The following is a 19,439-nucleotide window of genomic DNA, read 5'->3' as shown; positions in this document are numbered from 1 at the left end:
CTGTAAAAACCTCCATCATAAATTAAGCTTCAGAGCTTGATTTAATCCGTGAATTATAAGAATTTATTTAAATGACTGTCAAATGTCCAAAGTCACTTTGCTGGTCTCCTTTCCTGTCGTCTCTGTTCTTATCTGTTTTTTCCAGCCCAGGGGAATCCTGTGTGCTTCACACTTATCACGTCCATTCAGCCACACACTGAAACAGCTTTAACCATGTAAGGGCCTCAGCTATCCATGGCAGTCTATTATAGGAGGGTAGGAGATAAGATAACACAGGCTATACATAAAACCCACCTAGCATCATCGCCTGGCTGGGAGCCCACCTTCATTCATTCAGACATGGTAAGGGAGTCACTGTTTTTAGTCTTTATGGTGATTTTAGAAGTCTTTCGCAAAATTGTAGATGCTGTGTATTTAAAAACATTCTTTACGTACTGTGCCCTCTATAGGATTATGTATAAGAGTAACTGTTTCTTTGTCTCAGGCAAGCAAGAAAGCTTCCAACAAGAGACAGAGGGGAGGACAGAAATCCTCCTCAAATGTCTTTTCCATGTTTGAGCAGTCTCAGATACAGGAGTTCAAGGAGGTAAAGTACCAGCTAATGACACCACTTCCTTTAAATTCCTGGGGAAATGATCTTGGAAAAGATGTATTACTGCAAACTTATTTTTGAGTATTTCCTAAAAGTATTGACAGTAAGTCTCTAAACTTGTTATTCGATAAAAGTTAGCAAACATTTTTAATTATAAAACGCTTTCAAAATTGAGAAATGGTTCTGTGTCACACTTCATTTGAAATATTCTTTGTTCTTCATCCTACAGGCGTTTGGTTGCATTGACCAAGACAGAGACGGTGTTATCAAAAAACAGGACCTGAAGGAAACTTATGCACAACTGGGTAATTTCTTTACTTCCAACATTTGATCTTTTACATATTTCAAAGGTGGAAAATAGGTATAAACTGATAGCAAATAAACTACAATAAGTGAAAGCTGTAATGATGTTGACCTGCTACTGTTACTGCATTTAGTAAATGTATATTGGCATGTCTCTGTGTGTTTTTGTGTACCAGGGAAGCTAAATGTCAAAGAGGAGGAGTTGGATGAAATGTTGAATGAAGGGAAGGGTCCCATCAACTTTACTGTATTTCTGACACTTTTTGGGGAGAAACTCAATGGTGAGAGATTTACAGATGTTCAAAGAGATCTTTGAAATTCCTGTGAGGTGCTTTCAGGTGATGGATGATGATATTTGATCTTCCTCCAGGTACTGATCCTGAAGACACCATACTAGCAGCCTTCAAACCTTTTGATCCTAATGGGACAGGCTTTGTTAATAAGGATGAGTAAGAACTCTTATCAATTAGCTTTCACGTTGTTCCGTGTGACCCATAGCATTATAGCAGGGGTCTTCAACTGCAGTCCTCGAGAGCTACTCTCCTGCAGCTTTTAGATGCATGTTGAATTACCTCTTTAGTATGCTATCAGGTGTGGCAAAGCCCTGGTAACAAGCCATTTATTTGATTCATGTGTGTTGGAGCAAGGATGCACCTAAAAGCTGTAGGATAGTACCTCTCAAGGACTGGAGTTGGAGACCACTGCATTAAAGTATCTTATTTTTCCTCTCCTTTAACATTTATTTATTTTTATTTAGATTTAGACGACTACTGATGAATCAGGCTGATAAATTCACAGCAGAGGAGGTTTGTGTTTTCAACTTTGTGTTTTGTTTTTGACAGATTCTCATATAATTTTTAAGATATTTTCAGTGGACAAACTTTCTCTTTATAAACCTACAGGTGGATCAGGCCTTCGCTCTCGCTCCCATAGATCCAACTGGAAACATTGACTACAAGTCTCTCTGCTACATCATCACACATGGAGATGAGAAGGAAGAATCATGAACGGCACAGTTGTGTGAAGGCATGTCGTAAAGTCCAACTAAACCCAGCTTACCTAATATAAAAATGCAAATGACTGCTATTAAAATTATATCTGAAAGTATTACACTCTCTCCACCTCATACCTTTGTAAAACAATTGGAAATTGAGAATTTTCTCATTTGTAAGTTACTAATAACGACCAATAAAGTTTTGGCCTCCTCAATACTCTCCTATTGCTTACAAATGCTCATGTTGTTAGGGAAAACTATATATTGAGTAAGACCAAAAATGCTGTAATTCCAAAAGAAATACATCTCCTGCATATGGAAACGGTCAGTACAGATGGTACTTATTTTCATTCCACAAAATATTTTAAGAGATTTTTTTCTATAAAAGAACATAAAGTAATTCCCAAGATGTCTGTGAAGCTTCTCAGTCATCCAGGTCATCGTAGTCTAAGGAGCTTGGAAAGAAAAGCGTCTGGACTTCTTTGAGTTGCTTGAAGACGTTTCACCTCTCATCCGAGAAGCTTCTTCAGTTCTAAGGTCAAATGGTGGAAAGTCCCAGATTTAAACCCAGTGGGAGTTTCCCCCCCAAAGAGGGACAAAGTAATTCCCAAGTTTAAAACCTAAGTTTGTCACAAATGCAGGATACTGCAGGCACAATGGTAAACCAAAAGCAAGCCTTTAAATATTAAAATAACTTCCCATAAAATAAATAAATTCTTTAGACAAGAATCCAAAAAAGCAAAAAAAAAAAGGAACAAGCTGGGCTGCAAGAGAGGGAAATGTGTGATATCTTGGCACAGGACACAGGGAGGATTGAGCACACACGGAGGGCTGATCAGGGATTAAACAGAAAATTATTGATATATGAATGATCAACAACAGGTGAAAACAATCAGGGAATCGGGTAAGGACAAACAGCAAGCAAAGTTAACTTTGAAAGTGAAACAGAAAAGAGACAGACATGAAAACTAACACCAGACAAGTGAACACTGGTAAATGGACTGGTTCTCATATCGTGCTTTTCTACCTGCGCACTCAAAGTGCTTTATACAAATTGCCTCATTCTCCAATTTACACAAGGAGATTTTTTAATGCTTCTCACATAAGTGCTTTCTATCTAACATTGAGACACATTCACACACATTCATACTGCATCGGAGAGCAACTTGGGGTCAGTATCTTGTCCAAGGATATTTATCATGCAGACTGGAACAGCCGGAGATGAAACCCCCAACCTTCCCAATCACTTGATGACCTCTACCTCCTGAGCTAAACATGGAAACGAGACATGTTGGTTACGGCATATAGTTGTAAAAAGGGTTTCTGGCTACGTTGGAAGTTACCATATAGATTTCTCTCGCGCTAGCTTGCATGGTCTGGTTCTATGCTCTCTAAGTGAACACAATTATCATGGCCCTCCTCCATAGGCACCTTTATTCCACAACTTTAAACAGCTGTGCTCCCCTGGATTAGCCCTAATCCATCAGTGAAATGTGCCGATTATGACTGAGGGACATGCACTTGGGGCACAAGTCACACCTTATACTCTTAATGTCACACAGGTTTGCCTAAGAAGCTTTGGATGTTACGCTGTTTCTTTTCTATAACAGGTGGAAATGAACAGCAACTAAGCTCTCCCACAGTGCAGGGTTTTCCCAGTCCCCTAGCTCTGGAAGTCAGACAGAAATTGTCCACACCACACTTTCCCCCTGTCTTTACTCTCTGGCAAGTCTGACATAACTTCCAACAAGGTCAAATTTTGAGTTGGAAAATAAAATTTCAGTTCCATTTTATTTATATAGTGCCAAGTTTTGCACCGGCCTGTGTAGGAGAGACAAAAGCAATCCCTGAGAGGGGTATGGGGACCAGCTCTCTTCTGGCAAGGTAAGGTGACACACGTATGCTAGACTATGTGGAAATCAGGGATTTGAAGAAGCCACGCATGCATAGTGTTTATATAGCTACAATGGCAAGTAGGGTGTGGCCACCACAGGTGATGTGTCTTAGAGTATCCATGTCATCAGTCCTCATACATATGGAATATGTGTAGGGTTTCCAGAGTGTCCACACAATAGAGAACAAAACAGTATCATTGTAATGAATCCACTTTTGACCAATAATGCAAGGCAAAACTGGATGTGGTTTTGATTTCAGGTGTGTTCAGTCACATTACCACAGGTGTATGAAATCAAACAACTCTCGGCTTTTACAAACATTTGTAAAAGAATTGGTCGAACGGTAAATGGATACTACAGTCCCAGCAAGTCAGTGTGTGAAATTTTCTTCTCTGCTAGATATTCCACAATCAGCTGTAAGTGGTTTTACTGCAGAGTGGAAATATTCAGGAAGTGTAGGAAACCAGAGGCTTTGTGATGCATGATCATCACAAAACCCGACAACATGAAGTGTCTGAGAATTATGTAAAGAGACAGAAGAAATTGAAATGGATAGCTTCTGTACCTGCCAAGTATTTTAAAACCATATTTTCTACCAAGAAGGTTTTCACTTTAGTTAAGGAATAGAGCTGGGTTAAATAACTCTAGATTTATACTTATTTTAAGTAGAAAACATACTAGGCTTAAAAAAAATGTATTTTAGCGGTTTCATTTGTTAATAGCTGTATATGTTATTATTATTATTATTATTATTATTATTATTATTATTATTATTATTATTATTATTATTATTATTATCATTATTTTACTAGTTAAATAAAAACAGAAAGTTAAGGCATTAAGAAAAAATATTTAGTTTTTGAGAAAACCTTTGCATTGCATTATAATCCAATATTATTCTAATATTTCTCTGTAAAAACTTTAAGCTTCATTGCCTGATTTAGTTGGTGAATTATAAGAATTTATTTAAATGACTGTCAAATGTCCAAAGTCACTTTGCTGGTCTCCTTTCCTGTCGTCTCTGTTCTTATCTGTTTTTCCAGCCCAGAGGAATCCTGTGTGCTTCAACACTTATCACGTCCATTCAGCCACACACTGACACAGCTTTAACCATGTAAGGGCCTCAGCTATCCATGGCAGTCTATTATAGGAGGGTAGGAGATAAGATAACACAGGCTATACATAAAACCCTCCATCATCACCTGGATTGGAGTAATCCTACATTCAGACATGGTAAGCCAGTCACTGTTTTTAGTCTTTATGGTGATTTAGGAATCTTGAAGATGCTGTGTATTTAAAAACATTATTTACGTACTGCGAAATCAGTTGTTTTGATCCGTTCAGTGCCCTCTGTAGGATTATATATAATATATACTTTTTTCTTCATCTCAGGCAAGCAAGAAAGCTTCCAACAAGAGGCAGAGGGGAGGACAGAAATCCTCCTCAAATGTCTTTTCCATGTTTGAGCAGTCTCAGATACAGGAGTTCAAGGAGGTAAAGTACCGGCTTATGACACCAATTCCTTAAAAATGAATTCAAATTCATATTTAACTTATTTTTCATTGTTGTTTAAAGCCTACTGCAAGACTAAATAGAAATTTTAAAATGACCTGTTAGTTAAAATGAAATGTTAGTTATTTTAACCAACTTCAAAAGAAACGCAAAGTTCCCAACATCCAAGAAAAAGCATCAGGTTTTCACTTTTTTTATCCTCTGTCTGAAAGAAATGTGTTCAAAGTATTTCTAAACGTATTGACAGTTGGCCTCTAAATGTGTTATTTATTAAAAGTAAAACATCATTTTTCAGTTATAAAACTCTTTCTATGATTCAAAAATAGTTATGTGCCACAGATGTGTTCTTCATCCTACAGGCGTTTGGTTGCATTGACCAAGACAGAGACGGTGTTATCAAAAAACAGGACCTGAAGGAAACTTATGCACAACTGGGTAATTTCTTTACTTCCAACATTTGATCTTTTCCATATTTCAAAGGTGGGAAAATAGGTATAAACTGATAGCAAATAAACTACAATAAGTGAAAGCTGTAATGATGTTGACCTGCTACTGTTACTGCATTTAGTAAATGTATATTGGCATGTCTCTGTGTGTTTTTGTGTACCAGGGAAGCTAAATGTCAAAGAGGAGGAGTTGGATGAAATGTTGAATGAAGGGAAGGGTCCCATCAACTTTACTGTATTTCTGACACTTTTTGGGGAGAAACTTAGTGGTGAGAGATTTACAGATGTTCAAAGAGATCTTTGAAATTCCTGTGAGGTGCTTTCAGGTGATGGATGATGATATTTGATCTTCCTCCAGGTACTGATCCTGAAGACACCATACTAGCAGCCTTCAAACTTTTTGACCCCAATGGAACAGGCTTTGTTAATAAGGATGAGTAAGACAGCAATTAGCTTTCACACTGTTGCAAATGGGCTGTAATGGTATAATATTTTATATTGCTCTCCTTTAATTTTTGTTTTTGATTATTTTTTAGATTTAGACGACTACTGATGAATCAGGCTGATAAATTCACAGCAGAGGAGGTTTGTGTTTTGTTTTTGACAGATTCTCATATAATTTTAAAGATATTTTTTAACAGACAAACTCTTTATAAACCTACAGGTGGATCAGGCCTTCGCTCTCGCTCCCATAGATCCAACTGGAAACATTGACTACAAGTCTCTCTGCTACATCATCACACATGGAGATGAGAAGGAAGAATCATGAACGGCACAGTTGTGTGAAGGCATATCATGAAGTCCAACTAAACCCATTTTACCTTGGCTGTTAATAATTTGACCTGTCTGCAGTGCAGTGTTGTCCTTGAGTTAGTGAAAGCAATAAGCCCTATGCCCAGTACATGTGAACTTAACTGAAATCTAAGCCCAATGAGATGTGGGAGGAATAATCAAGCATGATTTTAAGATGGGGAATCCTTTTCTGACACATGGTCACAGGACCGCATGGTGTGAGAAGAAGGTAAGAATTTTTGCTCTAGAAATCATTTTTAAAATGGCATAAATTGTAAATGAGAGATACGTGTATGTGCTTTATAGAGGAGTTTTGTCAAGTTTCATGAAGTTTTTTGTATAGTGAATGTTCAGGAACTCAGTTTTTCTTTTCGTTGCTTCAAGGCAACGTTATGAAATAACGTCTTCTTGGAGGGAAACTTTGCTAACATTGTGTTGGAATGTAATCATATGTTACTTCATGTATTTGTGCACATATTTGTGCTCATTTTACATGTTGCTGATGTGATGACTCTTGCACATTGGGATGCCATCAAAACAAGTCTCCCTTTCAGAGACAGTTGCCAGGCCACAAGAGATATGGGTGATTATGATAAGCCAAGATTCAGCCTCTTCTGAATCACATGATAATAATAATAATGGATTGCATTTATATAGCGCTTTTCGGGACCCCTCAAAGTGCTTTACAATACCACTATTCATTCATGTCTCCTGTATTTCTGTAATGCTTTAGATATAATTATTGATGTGTGTGGGCAACTGTGTATGGCGCATCTTTTATTTTATTTAACAACTTTCCTTTCAACTTTTTTGTTTCAAATGTGCTTTATATTTGGTAAATGGTAAATGGCCTGTATTTGTATAGCGCTTTTACTAGTCTCCCTAGGGACCCCAAACCGCTTTACACACCCAGCCATCCACCCATTCACACACACATTCACACACTGGTGGAGGCAAGCTACAGTTGTAGCCACAGCTGCCCTGGGGCAGACTGACAGAAGCGAGGCTGCCATATCGCGCCATCGGCCCTTCTGGCCAACACCAGTAGGCAGTAGGTGAAGTGTCTTGCCCAAGGACACAACGACCGAGACTGTCCTCGAACTGGCAACCTTCCGATTACAAGGCGAACTCCCAACTCTTGAACCACAATCGCCCTATTATATTTATATATAAAAATGATTGGATTGGATCAAATAAAACATCAATCAACCATAAATATCATATCAACCATATATCAAACCTCAAATACATCAATTAAGAATACAAAATAGAAAAAAACAACAACAGCAAAAACCCAGACCAAATCCTGATGACCATGAATCCATAAATGGCAATGACATTATCTTATATTCTCTGCTTACAAAAAAGATATGGCATTATATATTCTTATTGTACTATTATTTTTGTTCCTATGTTGAGAGAGCTGCAAGAACACTGATGAATTACTTTCACTTCAACCCTTTCTGACCTATTTAAAGTACAAAAACAAGAATGCATCTGTAATCAAAATACGAAATACATCTCATCTGTTATTTAGAAGTCTGTTGAGTATGATGTCTTTTTTGAGAACATTTCCTTTTTTATAACAGATTTGATGTTAGTTTTTACTAAAATTGAGTCATTTTTAAAAAAAATAAATCTAACAACAACAAACAAATATATATATAAAAATACATATATACTTTTTAAGAATTAAAAGTAAAGAAGGTGGCCCTGACTGCATTCATTGCAGCCACAGGCACTGCTGTTTCATTTTTTTGGGGGTACTGTTGCCACGGATACAACAACAAACATCCACATAAACTGCAGAGCCACTTTCTTACCAACATATCAGCCAAGTCTACAAGAGAACAAGGAGTGTGTGAAGTCCGGAAAGGCAAGCTCCTCTTTCAGCTACAAGAGCGACTGTGCATATTTGCATCCACATGACTGAGAGTTTTGGTTTTGATTTGGTTTTTTTCTGATATTTGTACTTCTGCTATCAAAGATGCCAATTGCATCTGGAGCTGCAGGCAGGGTGGATGTAGGAATAGACACAAGCAAAACATGGACACCACAAGGACTGAAAAGGAAAACAAATTCTACCCACAGAAAAAACGACTCCTATCTGCAAAGGTGAGATTACTACAGATAGTGATCAAATGTAACTGCATCTTTTTAAATATGCTTGATCAACAACATTTATAGCCTCGTCTGAAGACAAATCACTGGACAAAACTGTGACTATTTCATCATTAGATGAAATTGTGTTATTGTTTAACACAAACTGAACAGCAGTACTTTATAATACAGCAACTTAAGATGTTTTTGCTGTGAAACTGCAACTGTATTCGTCATTCGTCTGTCTTACAAATGAATACTCTGCATATACTGCTGGTTTTATTTGTCTGGTTTTATGATGACCAGCTGGCTCATGTTAGAGGCAAGACTGCTCTTAATGGAATAACCATTGCATTAAACTATGTTGTACTGTAGACCTGCTGGCCTTTATTGCTAGGAGATAAAGGCATCCTAATTTAACTCTGTCCATTTGAATCAACAGCAACCTGTTTGTCATCCGAACTGGGCAGAGGAGACACAGATGTTTGACACTAATTCCACTCATAAATATTTCACCATCCCGTTTGTTTTTCCAAACCGGGTTACAAAAAGAAGAGACAAAAAGACTTGAAAGCTGTGACACACAGTTAGATCATTTTTTATTTGGACAGTGAGCGTTTTTGTAGTTTTACCTCTGTACCACACCAAAGGACATTTTAATTCAACCAATCAAAACGAAGATTCTTTTACTCAATAGTTAAGATCAATTTAACATTAGCTATTTAGAAATCACAGCCATATTATACATAGTATCCCATTTTCATAGGTTTAAAATGAGTTTGACAAACAAATATAGTTTTATACATAAAGACTGGTTTTGATACTTGGCTGAAAATCCTTTGCACTCACCGACTGTAAGTCTAGAAACCATGGACATCACCAAATGCTGTATTTCCTCCCTTGAGATGCTCTTTTCTTTTTCTGCAGTCACTTATAGTTGTTCCTTGTTTGTTGGCCTTTCTGCCTTCAGCTTTGCATTTTTTATAACTGAAAAGCTGCTCTACTAGGTTCAGATCAGGTAACTGACTTCTTAGCCTTTCTTTGCTTTGAGAAACTCTTGGTTTGCTTTTGCCGTTTGCTTTAGGTAATTGTCCATTTGCACTGTGAAGCACACTCTGATCAGTTTGCAGCATCGTCACATGCTCACCTAACCTATAAACACCAATAACCCAGTTCCACTGGCACATCTCCATAATTTCTCATTATTTTTGTACAAGTTCATCTTGGTTTCCAAAGATTTTATTTTTTCCAGAATTGTGCATTTAGATGTTTTTTTGGTTTTCTTAGTCTAACCAGTGGCTGTTGATTGTAGACTTTGACAATATCGCACCTACCTCCTCCAGTTTGTTCTTGGCTTGTCTAGATGTTTCAAAGCTGTTTTCATAATAATTCTGTCATTGTGCACTTCAGTTGCCTTCTGTGGTCTTTTAACCCTTTCGGTGTTGCTGAGCTGGCCAGAGGATTTCTTCTTTTTAAGAAACTTTGTACACATTGGCAATTTGGCCATTAAAGGCTTTTTTTCACCAACATTTCTGTTAACCTTATATTGAGAGTTCCAGTGAAACAAATACAAGTTTAGCACATGGAATTAACTCGTGCTATTTTATCTGCTCCAGTTTTCATAAATTATGGCAACAGACCTTGCAAGATCACAAAACTGTGTCTGAGTGTCTGAAAAGGAAGGACCATGTATAAAAATAGCTGTATATTAACTGCGTTAAGGGTCTTGGTTAACCCCTTGAATGAAAACAAGAATATTCTTATCTGAATACTTATGGGCCAAACTATAAAACACAAAGTCATTCATCTGACTGCAGAGTTTCTTAGCTATGATTTCTACTTTGTCATTAATACTTGCAGATATCAGGAACTCAAAGCACAACAGAGAAAAGGGGACTCCTTGCAGGTGAGTACTTCCATCAGTCAAAGGCCGACTGGTTTAAAGGTTTTCAGACAGAATTTCATTGATTCAAACTTGTTTTTAAACAGAGCACTCAGGACAAATCAGAACCCAGCGATCACAAAAATGATGGTGAGATCATTGACAGTTTGACAAACAAACAGAAAATATCAGGACACGCAACATTCAAAAAGTCTCCCTAAAACAAATGCTTCTTCAATCTGCTTTAAGGGTCCAAAGAGGAAGTCCCAGAGAAAAATGGAAGCCATGAGGATGAAATTTCAGAAAAACCATCCAGTGAGAAGCCATCTAAAAAGTCTGTTCTGTGCGTTATACTGTGAAGCAGTTACAGCTCATGTTGTCATTAAATGAACTGGACTGTCACGCACAACAACGTTAACATTCATTATTCAAGTGTCAAACTCGTGGGCTTTTTTTGAAAAGCAGACGAGGTCAAATTTCCCTTTTGAATAACAAATGCTAAGCTGCTGTCAGTTTTGAACTCAAATGTGTTTGTTCGTTCAAGCTGACTGAGAACTAGCACGGTTTGGTAGTTATCGGCGTGAATTCTTTTGCAGTATTACACGGCAACACCTGAATTCATTTGTACAGTACAACATTTGTACCATGGGCTTTTGACATGTAGACAAACAAACAAACCAAAAAACACAACAAGTAGAACACATTTAAGTCGACAAATTACACATTCATCAAGCCAGTTTTTTTAAACCAGTGGCTCATCTGCAATCACACATTTCACATCAGTAAACACTGTGCTCAGTAGTTTGGGGTCACTTAATGCGTCTTTGTTTCTGAGTCAAAAAAAATGCTTGTTTTCATTTAATATGAAATGTTGATGAAAAGGTTGTAGAATCAGGAGAATTTAAAATCATAACTTATGATTGCAGCAATGTTGTTCATGTATTACAAACACACTGCTACCTACCACAAATGTATCAAATTTATCATGTTAGCACAGCTGAAAACTGTTGTACCCTTTAAAGAAGCAGTTTAGTTGGTTTATTGAGTGCATGAAGCTTTGTTGCATTATAGTTTTTAAAATCCTAAAGTTGTTTTACTGGACGTGTTTGAGACTATGATCAAACCGACAGGTGCTGTTGCTCCATACACTTAATGCTTCTGCAATCAGTGGGGGGGAAAAAAATAATCACTTAGCCTTTTCATATGTTGAACTCGCATTATTTAAATCAATGTGCCACTGGAACACTGCAGTAATCATTGCTGAAACAAAATGTCTCTGTATTTTCTAAAAAATAAAAAATATAGAACATGCTGTGTGACCCCAAACTCTTTTTTAAAGCAGCAGTAAACACAGGGAGCTTGCCTTTTTCAGTTCCTCATAATGTTCAATATTGCACTTGTGTTATCTATGAATCACTGAGACTTCCCTCTCTTTAGCTGTACCTAAGTTTTCACAGTTTTTTAAATCTACTGTTGTGCTTTCCCAGTCAGTTACAGCCAGAGAGAAAACACTGGAGGACCACTGCATTTTTTTTTCCAGTAGATATTCTCCAACACAAGACAAGGCCTTTGTTTGACTGAGGATCTCAGTCGCTGTTGCTGCTGCTGTCATCTCTCACCACCATGTTGCTGTACTTCTTCTGCTGCTGCTCTTTGAATGTCTCCTTCACCTTTGCCCTCTTGAGGCCTCCATCCCTGCATGCAGACAGAACTAAACGATTATTCAGTGTCATATGTTTCCCTATGGCCAGGTCATAAAAAAAAAAGAAAAAAAAAAAGAGCTGACTGACACTTGATTAGCATTCAGACAAAGGACTACATCTTTCTCTGTTACTCTTGTCTGTGAAATCATTAAATTAGAATCACTTTAAAAGGGATGAGGTAAGAGCTTACCATTGCAGATCTACCAGCCCTCCCTGGTGAGCGATGGCTGACTTCACTCTGTTGGCAAACTGGACAGCATCTTCACCCTCCTGACATTTTTTGGGGGAAATAAAACTGTGTGAATCCGTTTATTGTCACAAATAAAAGCAGTTTTATTATAAAGACTAAAGACCAACAGTCAATTTAAGCAAGTTAGGCAAGTTGAAGTCTCAAGAAAACAAATGTGATCCGAGTTAAAGTCCTCCTAAGTCTATACAGATATGTACATAGACTTCATTCATCACATGTTACACACACCTGTTGGTGCATGGCTGGCAGGTACCAGACATTGCATACAAGGGCCCAGCTGGTCATCATCCTCAGCAGGTAACTGACCATGCTGTGCTTGGAACTGTTCCAGAAAGCATCTCCAAACTTTGGGTCATACTAGGAAAAGTTTAAAAAGCACAGAGACAAGCATTAAGTAGCAGAAATGTGTGACCTAAAGGGCTCAAATATATATGACTGAGAGATGAAGGAGGAATGCTAGACTGGGCTGAAGTACCTTAATGGCGACTGGGTATATTGTTGTTCCAATTTCAAAACTTCCCTTTTTAAACATCATGACAGATGTGTTGTTAATACAAGTTCCTATAGAAACAGGAGATTAAACAGACAGCTGTGTGAGCTTCTTCCAAACCCACATAGAAAATATCTGCTCGTGTGTCACAGCTCAGTGGCCAGACTGCCATCAGACACGGAGCTAAAATAACAGCTCTCACTCAGGCTTTTCTTTGATGATACAAAGATCAAACTGCAGTGGATAAAGTAACTTTATCTGTCTACTTGGTGACGCTTACCCTCTGGAAATATCAATATAGGAAGCTTTTTTTTGTCGTTCACATGGTCTTTCAACCTGGAAACAACAGAACAGGTAATAGAAACCATTTATAAATACACACAATAAAAAATACATTCAACAATTAGAATGAGTGCCTTATTGAGAAGGGATTAAAGTAAAGAGACTGGAATCTAAACTGCAGTGAATCCAGCATCAGCGTTCCAAAACATACTCGTTCTTGTTTTGACGATAATACGTTTCTACTTCCAAGCAAAAGACCTGAAAGAAACGTGTTGAAGTGAGGGAGTGAAATATGAACCTTTTGGTCACTAGATGGCGATCTTTCATCTCTGACCTCTCAAACCAGACATGAGGACAGGATCTCACCATGGCTCTCTGAATAATTCCCATCAGGCCTCCATGGACCTGACCCACCTAGGAAACACATAATGCAAAGAAATAGTTTTACAACAAATCAGTTTCTTTATATGTAAAACTCCAAATAAGTTGATTTGAGGGTGACTTCTTTGCATACCATAGCATAGCAGCCATCTGTGCACAGAATCACAATGTCAATCGGAGAAGTATGATTGGCAACACAGATTCCTCCTTTTTTGGGTTTGTTTTCCCTGCAGAGGAAATGACAACACTGAAATCAAAGACAAAGGGTAAAACCAGTCTTTTTTAAGGATGTGGTACATAACAGGAAAGCATTTGTACCTGTTGTGATAGCGAATCGTGGCAGAGAGTCCTCGAGCACAGATTCTGTAACACATCACGTGGACCAACTCACTGAGCCAGAACTTTATCCTAAAAATAAATATTTACAAGGAAAAAAAATGACACACTGTTGAGAAAAGATTTCCATTATAGTACTTTTTCTAATGTATAAGATAAAAAAAAAAAACATTTTTAGTCACCTCCAGTTTGGAAGCAATCCAACTGCAGATGTTCCTATTACCAACCAGCTAACACCGATGATGGTCAACGTTATTCTGGAGAGAGAGTGACACATTTCACCTTCAAGCAGCAGGTCAGTTGGAGTTTAGAGTTTTTATTGAAACTTAACAGAAATATAAATTACTGCATGTTATGTAAAAAATGAATTTGAATTGCATATTTTTATGGCATTAACTTCTTCCTCTCATACAGCTTGCAATTTTTTCAGTAGGTTTTAACTCAGTTGAGATCATTTTTAACACAACCAGGTGAGTCTTGACTCCGTCTTCCACATTGCTTCTCTGTGGAGGAAAGAGTAAATTTGGGGTGGGTGGACTCTGCAGTATTTTTCTACCTGAGGGGGGCAAGGATGCAGTATCTCACAATGATGCCAAGGCCATAGACCAGCGTCAGCTTCAGACTTATGTACTGGAAATCATTGTTGGTGCGAGTCAGTAAGTTCCAGGACACCAGCTCCTCAGAAGTGAACCGCTGGGTCACCTGATTTTAAAATAGAAAGTTGACAAACATGACTAAAACATTTTCATTTTAAAATTAAAACCAAGGTTTGCAGATGTGTTAATAAAAAAAAATGTACCTCATCATCTACAATACTCTCAATCCCTTGTCGGGTGAAATAGAAACAGTCACTTAGTGTAAAATCACCCCCCACTGGTGGTTTTGGGCGACTTCGTCGAAGTTCCTCGAGCTCCTTCTCCATTGATCCATTTTCCCTTTGGATGAGACCTGACACACATGCAAACACACACACAGACACGCAGACACACACAGTGATGCAATTAAACTAGCTGATATGATTTTTTTTTATATTAGTAACAATCACATAGATAAGTCAACCTTGGCAAACGTCTTAAGGCAATGTTAGGGTTAGAAGATTAAAGAATGTGTCAGGGAGTTCAATCGGGAATGTTGTTCCTGGAAGAGCATTATGTGCTGCACTTTGACAAAACGCATTAAAAAACAACAACAACAAAACATGAGGACTGAAGCCATTCAGAGCATGAACTCAAGATAAAATTCTTTAAAAAGAACAGAACTGAATCTACATCACCTCAGTGTTATATGGCACAACAGGCAGGCATGTAATACTTTTAGTGATAAGATACTGTATCTGGAGTTCTCATCATAGGAAGGACTTTACAAGAAAGAGCAACTCAATTTATGAAATGTGTCGCCTAAAACATGTCCTTAAACGTTCTTACTTGTTTTTGCTTGCAGTCTTTATTAATAATGGTCATACTGAACAGACTGTAAGGCAAACAGGTCTGAGAACAGTTTAAAAACAGCCTCAGCTTGGATCCACATTACCTCATATCTCAGCAGGCAAAGTCCAGAACCTACACTAACACACGCCGTATTCACTCAAAACATTCAGTACAATGTCTGCCCTGTTTCTGTTCTTCAGGGACTTTTACTTCTTGCACTCATTGCTCATGTTAAAAATGTTCGGCTCACACACTTTGAACTTTGGAGAGAGCAATTTTTGCTGACCAAACTGTCTTTCTGTGCTCCAGCATGGGAAACCATCCTGTGAAGCTTGGAGATTGATAAAGAGTTTATTTATTGCATCTTGTGAGATAAGACAAGGTTCCCAGAGCAACTTTACTTATTACCTATCATAAAGGTTACTGAGCCTCAGCGCCACAAAGAGACTTTTTGGTGAAAAATTAGCTGTAGTATGGTAGAAAATATGAACATTTTTCCTTAAGACACAGCAAGTTTTGCTCCGTGAGTATTTTATATGCATGCATTTTTAAAAAAGGCCACTTTAAAGGTAAATCAGTCTATTTTTTATAATGTGGCCATATCATTGCAACATGCCAGCACAGACTTATGATGAAGTATCTGATGAAATCTCATATTGCAGCAGACGCAAAGCTTTCCTTAAACCAAAGTTTCACAATAAGGGATATGACATCAAGTTATCTGTAAAAGAGTGCCCCTGCCTCATTTTCTTTAGATCTATCAATCAAATTTCTTTCTACTTACCATTAGATGAGGAGGGTTTGAGTGTTCCTTCATCTGAATTTGCTTTCTGTATATTCAGAGTGGCCCACTGTGGAGAAAAGACAGCATATATTAATGGCCAAGAATCAAAATCTATCCACCTGCTTAAAGCATATTAACCTATGAGGGACATAAGAATTACGTGTGTTAGTACCTCCAAGGTTTTCACCAGTATGGTCATGTAGATCTCGGAAATGCCCAGTGAGAATCCAAACATGGATGGGATCATGATGAGGATGATTACGAGGTACAGCCAAATCTTCAGTGCCCAAAGGGCTCCCGCCCAGAAATCGTCCATCTCTACTTTATTCCCTGAGTTAAACAAGAGCAGCCCTGTGGCTCAGCTGCATGAGAACAAAGGGGGGAAAGAAAGACTTCACTTTCCTTTCTTTACTTCTTAGACAACGTGGAAACATGTAATCATAACAAGGGGGGGGGGGGGGGGGGGGGTGAAAAAGACAAACGAAACGCTGAAAGACTCCGGGTCACACTACACGGTACAGGTACACACTGATCCCACGTACAAAAACAATGGCGATCAATAGCACATGTAATCCTTCCAATATAAACAAATCCACAAACTCTGACAGAGCTCCTCTATACTTTAACTACACAGCTACATTTATCCTGTTTCAGATTGTACGAGATCAACTTACCTGTCAAACTTTAGTCCATTTCCTTTCCTACAGCGGGTAATTTAAGAGACTGAACACACACAGAGCAAACACGCCCATTTACTTACTAGAACAAAGTTCATGACCTACAGCGCCTTCCTGTGGACATCTTTGGACACTATCAAAAAGACTGAGGTCTACAGGTTTGATTCATAAAAAGTTTTATATTTTAGTCCATAGGAAGACACTTTAGTCAAACGTAGACCAAACTAACTACTATACTATACTATACAAACTAGTTACTATACAAGTTGACCCTGCTAGGATCACATTTGAAAATACTTTTTGGAGACGTGTTATTTTTGGATGAGTCTGAGCCAGAGGAAGCACTCAAAGCAAATGCCACTAAGGTTGAGTTAAAGTATGTAGATGGAAGCTGCTTCTTATAATACTGAACTTGTATTTACTGATCGTATCATAATTTTTTTAATTTTAAGAAGTAAAGCGTTGTTAAAAATGTAAAAAACAAAACAAACAAAAAAAAACACTGTTTGAAAACCGAAAGTTGCTCTTTCATATTTGCCAAGCCTCCGTATATATCAGGCATCCAGGTTGTTTAAAGCTGACATAATTGACTGAAGCGTGAAGAGAATCAGTAATATTAATAAAATGCCTCAGACAACTCACCAGAACACAGGAAAGCCTTAATGAGGAATGTGGCAACAGTCTCTGTGTGGCAGAGCCTCCCTCTCTGACCTAAAACTAACAAAAGGTCCTGATTATTTTCTAGGTTCAGACATTTCACAGTCTGTTGCTCATTACTGTAACAGGGGACTTAAGGGGGGCGGTTTGGGTAACGTCTCTGGGAATGATAAGAGGTTCACTTCATCCTTCTCTGAATGGCGTTCAGTTCATTATGAGAGCTTTCTGCACTACAGCGTTGAAGCTTCGTAAAGATCAATTTTCAAAAGACAGCTGGCTACAGAGAGACACACAGATATTGTGCCATACAGTCTTTAGATTCATTGCAAAATGTTTGGACCTTTTAAACATTTTAAATCTTTGATTGATTACACTGTTTATTGTTAATGAATCAAACAAACTGCTCAGGCTTGAGACTCCAGATGTGTAGTGAAACTCCTGTCAACAACACATTGTTTGCCCTTTATTGGGTGTGTTAGTTGCAGTAAGGCAGTGCCTGTTAGTATGAACGAGCTCATTTTTATTGTAAGTCTCAACACAGACAGCTCACCTCGTGTTTCAAGGTGGTTTTACTGGGTCCTGTTATTGGACCTCCCCAGTGGTGCCCATTAGTGCTGCTGTTGTTGTTGTTGGTTTTTGGTAGAAGAAGAGGAAGGTTCCATATATTCTGTATGGAACTGTGTGCTATCTATTGTTTGAAAAGTCTTATTTCAAGACCTAAGTTTTCCAAGATTATCTCCTTTCAGTTCTAATATATACTTGATGGAGATGGAAAAAAATCTATGCATTAATTATTTAAAGTCACTCCCCTGTAAACCAGCTAGAAGATAAGTCGGTGGTAGCCCCACAAGCCTTCTCTTGTGCTTTATATAGATAAATAAAAAGGATAACACTGATGAAATCAGATGAGTTCACTTTGTCTCCCTCTGTGTCTCCTATGTACAAAGGCAACCCGGGTGGCAATGTGTCATGTCTCAGTAATCTTTTAGTCACACATAAGTCTCCACCAGGGATAAATAGTAGACACCACACAAGTACGCGGTAAGAACTGTGGCTTTAAGGCTCTCTTCAAGAGGATATATCCAAAGTTCTTAAAGAAACCTCATATCTTTTAAGCGTCAGAAAAGCTAAAGGTTAATTTCCTTGAATTCAGTACATCCTGCACACAGGACATCAATGAATAAAAACTTTGAAAGAATACAGCTGAAAGCCAAGCAGTTCAAAGAACACTGTTGCCATTGCAACTTGATCTAATCACGATGAAGGTTAAAAGTATCCGTCCATCCAGACGCTAGTGTAGATGAATCACTGCAAAGAAATTTCACGTCTAAAAGAGCGTCTGAAGGTGCCTTCCTTCTATAATAAACTTTTGAACAGTGAATGAGATGAGTCGCCCCCTGCTGGCTATGAGAAAAAAGGGCAAGTTTTAGACAATCCGGGATTGCACACTTCTTTTTTTTTTTTTTTTTTTTTTTTACATAGGTTAGTCTCTGGATGTTTGAGAGTGGGCGAAATAAAGACCGGAGCATTAAATAATCTAGAATTCATTTGTTCAGTAAAACAAGCGGGCTCATTTAAATATATTTTCCACACAGCTTGACAGTGGATCGATCCCGCTCATAACGCCGATTGGTTAATCGTTCATCTTTCACCACGCCCACTCACGGACACTTATTTTTAATAATTAAGAAACCAACGTTTCACATAACATTATCACGTCATTCAACCTAGTGAGGTGGACAGTTGGTTGATAGGGTCAAGGCCAACACATATGCCTATAAATATAAACTAATACGTAACTATACTGAGCTAATTCATTTTTACAATCTTCAAAGCACAGCACAGTATTCCTCCTTTGTTAGCAGGGCTTTGATTTTTGAATGACAGGTATTTAGTCTTATCATGGAGCCAAAAAACGGGATGATGGACTTCGTGC

General features: G+C 38.0%; 4 protein-coding genes across 4 annotated transcripts; 3 read left to right on the top strand and 1 right to left on the bottom strand.

Moving 5' to 3' along the window:
- Window positions 1-234: 234 nt before the first annotated feature.
- LOC309718275 (myosin regulatory light chain 2, atrial isoform-like) lies at window positions 235-1,920 on the top strand (the record flags this gene model as incomplete). Its single annotated transcript, XM_082553357.1, has 7 exons — window positions 235-342; window positions 485-586; window positions 822-897; window positions 1,072-1,176; window positions 1,266-1,344; window positions 1,653-1,701; window positions 1,798-1,920. 7 exons carry the CDS (start codon window positions 235-237, stop codon window positions 1,900-1,902), a joined length of 624 nt encoding a protein of 207 aa, XP_082409483.1. The 3' UTR covers window positions 1,903-1,920.
- A 2,997-nt stretch (window positions 1,921-4,917) lies between these two features.
- Window positions 4,918-6,562, top strand: LOC309718196 (myosin regulatory light chain 2, atrial isoform-like; the record flags this gene model as incomplete). The annotated part of the gene is made up of 7 exons (XM_082553220.1): window positions 4,918-5,025; window positions 5,177-5,278; window positions 5,656-5,731; window positions 5,907-6,011; window positions 6,101-6,179; window positions 6,279-6,327; window positions 6,407-6,562. 7 exons carry the CDS (start codon window positions 4,918-4,920, stop codon window positions 6,509-6,511), a joined length of 624 nt encoding a protein of 207 aa, XP_082409346.1. The 3' UTR covers window positions 6,512-6,562.
- Window positions 6,563-8,388: 1,826 nt separating this feature from the next.
- LOC309718750 (uncharacterized protein) lies at window positions 8,389-10,875 on the top strand (the record flags this gene model as incomplete). Its single annotated transcript, XM_082554282.1, has 4 exons — window positions 8,389-8,649; window positions 10,495-10,540; window positions 10,624-10,666; window positions 10,766-10,875. The coding sequence occupies exons 1-4, from the start codon at window positions 8,522-8,524 to the stop codon at window positions 10,873-10,875; spliced, it is 327 nt and encodes a 108-aa protein (XP_082410408.1). The 5' UTR covers window positions 8,389-8,521.
- On the bottom strand, window positions 10,546-16,944 carry agpat9l (1-acylglycerol-3-phosphate O-acyltransferase 9, like). Its single transcript, XM_082554281.1, has 14 exons — window positions 16,844-16,944; window positions 16,342-16,531; window positions 16,170-16,236; window positions 14,758-14,906; window positions 14,515-14,660; window positions 14,141-14,215; window positions 13,941-14,030; window positions 13,756-13,849; window positions 13,540-13,655; window positions 13,240-13,295; window positions 12,945-13,030; window positions 12,698-12,826; window positions 12,410-12,489; window positions 10,546-12,211 (listed from the first exon to the last, which is right to left on the bottom strand). The coding sequence occupies exons 2-14, from the start codon at window positions 16,483-16,485 to the stop codon at window positions 12,103-12,105; spliced, it is 1,341 nt and encodes a 446-aa protein (XP_082410407.1). The 5' UTR covers window positions 16,486-16,531; window positions 16,844-16,944; the 3' UTR covers window positions 10,546-12,102.
- Window positions 16,945-19,439: the final 2,495 nt, after the last annotated feature.

Source organism: Aulonocara stuartgranti, assembly GCF_965226115.1.
Source record: "Aulonocara stuartgranti genome assembly, chromosome: 12".
In the NCBI taxonomy this organism is placed as follows: domain Eukaryota; kingdom Metazoa; phylum Chordata; class Actinopteri; order Cichliformes; family Cichlidae; genus Aulonocara; species Aulonocara stuartgranti.
Note: the sequence above shows the minus strand (reverse complement) of the source record. Positions and strands in the feature narration are given on the sequence as shown.

What these genes read in the sequence shown, in the direction of transcription:
- agpat9l (XM_082554281.1), bottom strand. Translation starts at nt 16,485, where the DNA reads ATGGACGATTTCTGGGCGGGAGCCCTTTGGGCACTGAAGATTTGGCTG. An exon ending in AGAGTATTGTAGATGATGAG is followed by an intron (nt 14,661 to 14,757) that starts GTACATTTTTTT and finishes TTTTAAAATCAG; the next exon opens with GTGACCCAGCGGTTCACTTC. An exon ending in GGATTGCTTCCAAACTGGAG is followed by an intron (nt 14,031 to 14,140) that starts GTGACTAAAAAT and finishes ATTTATTTTTAG; the next exon opens with GATAAAGTTCTGGCTCAGTG.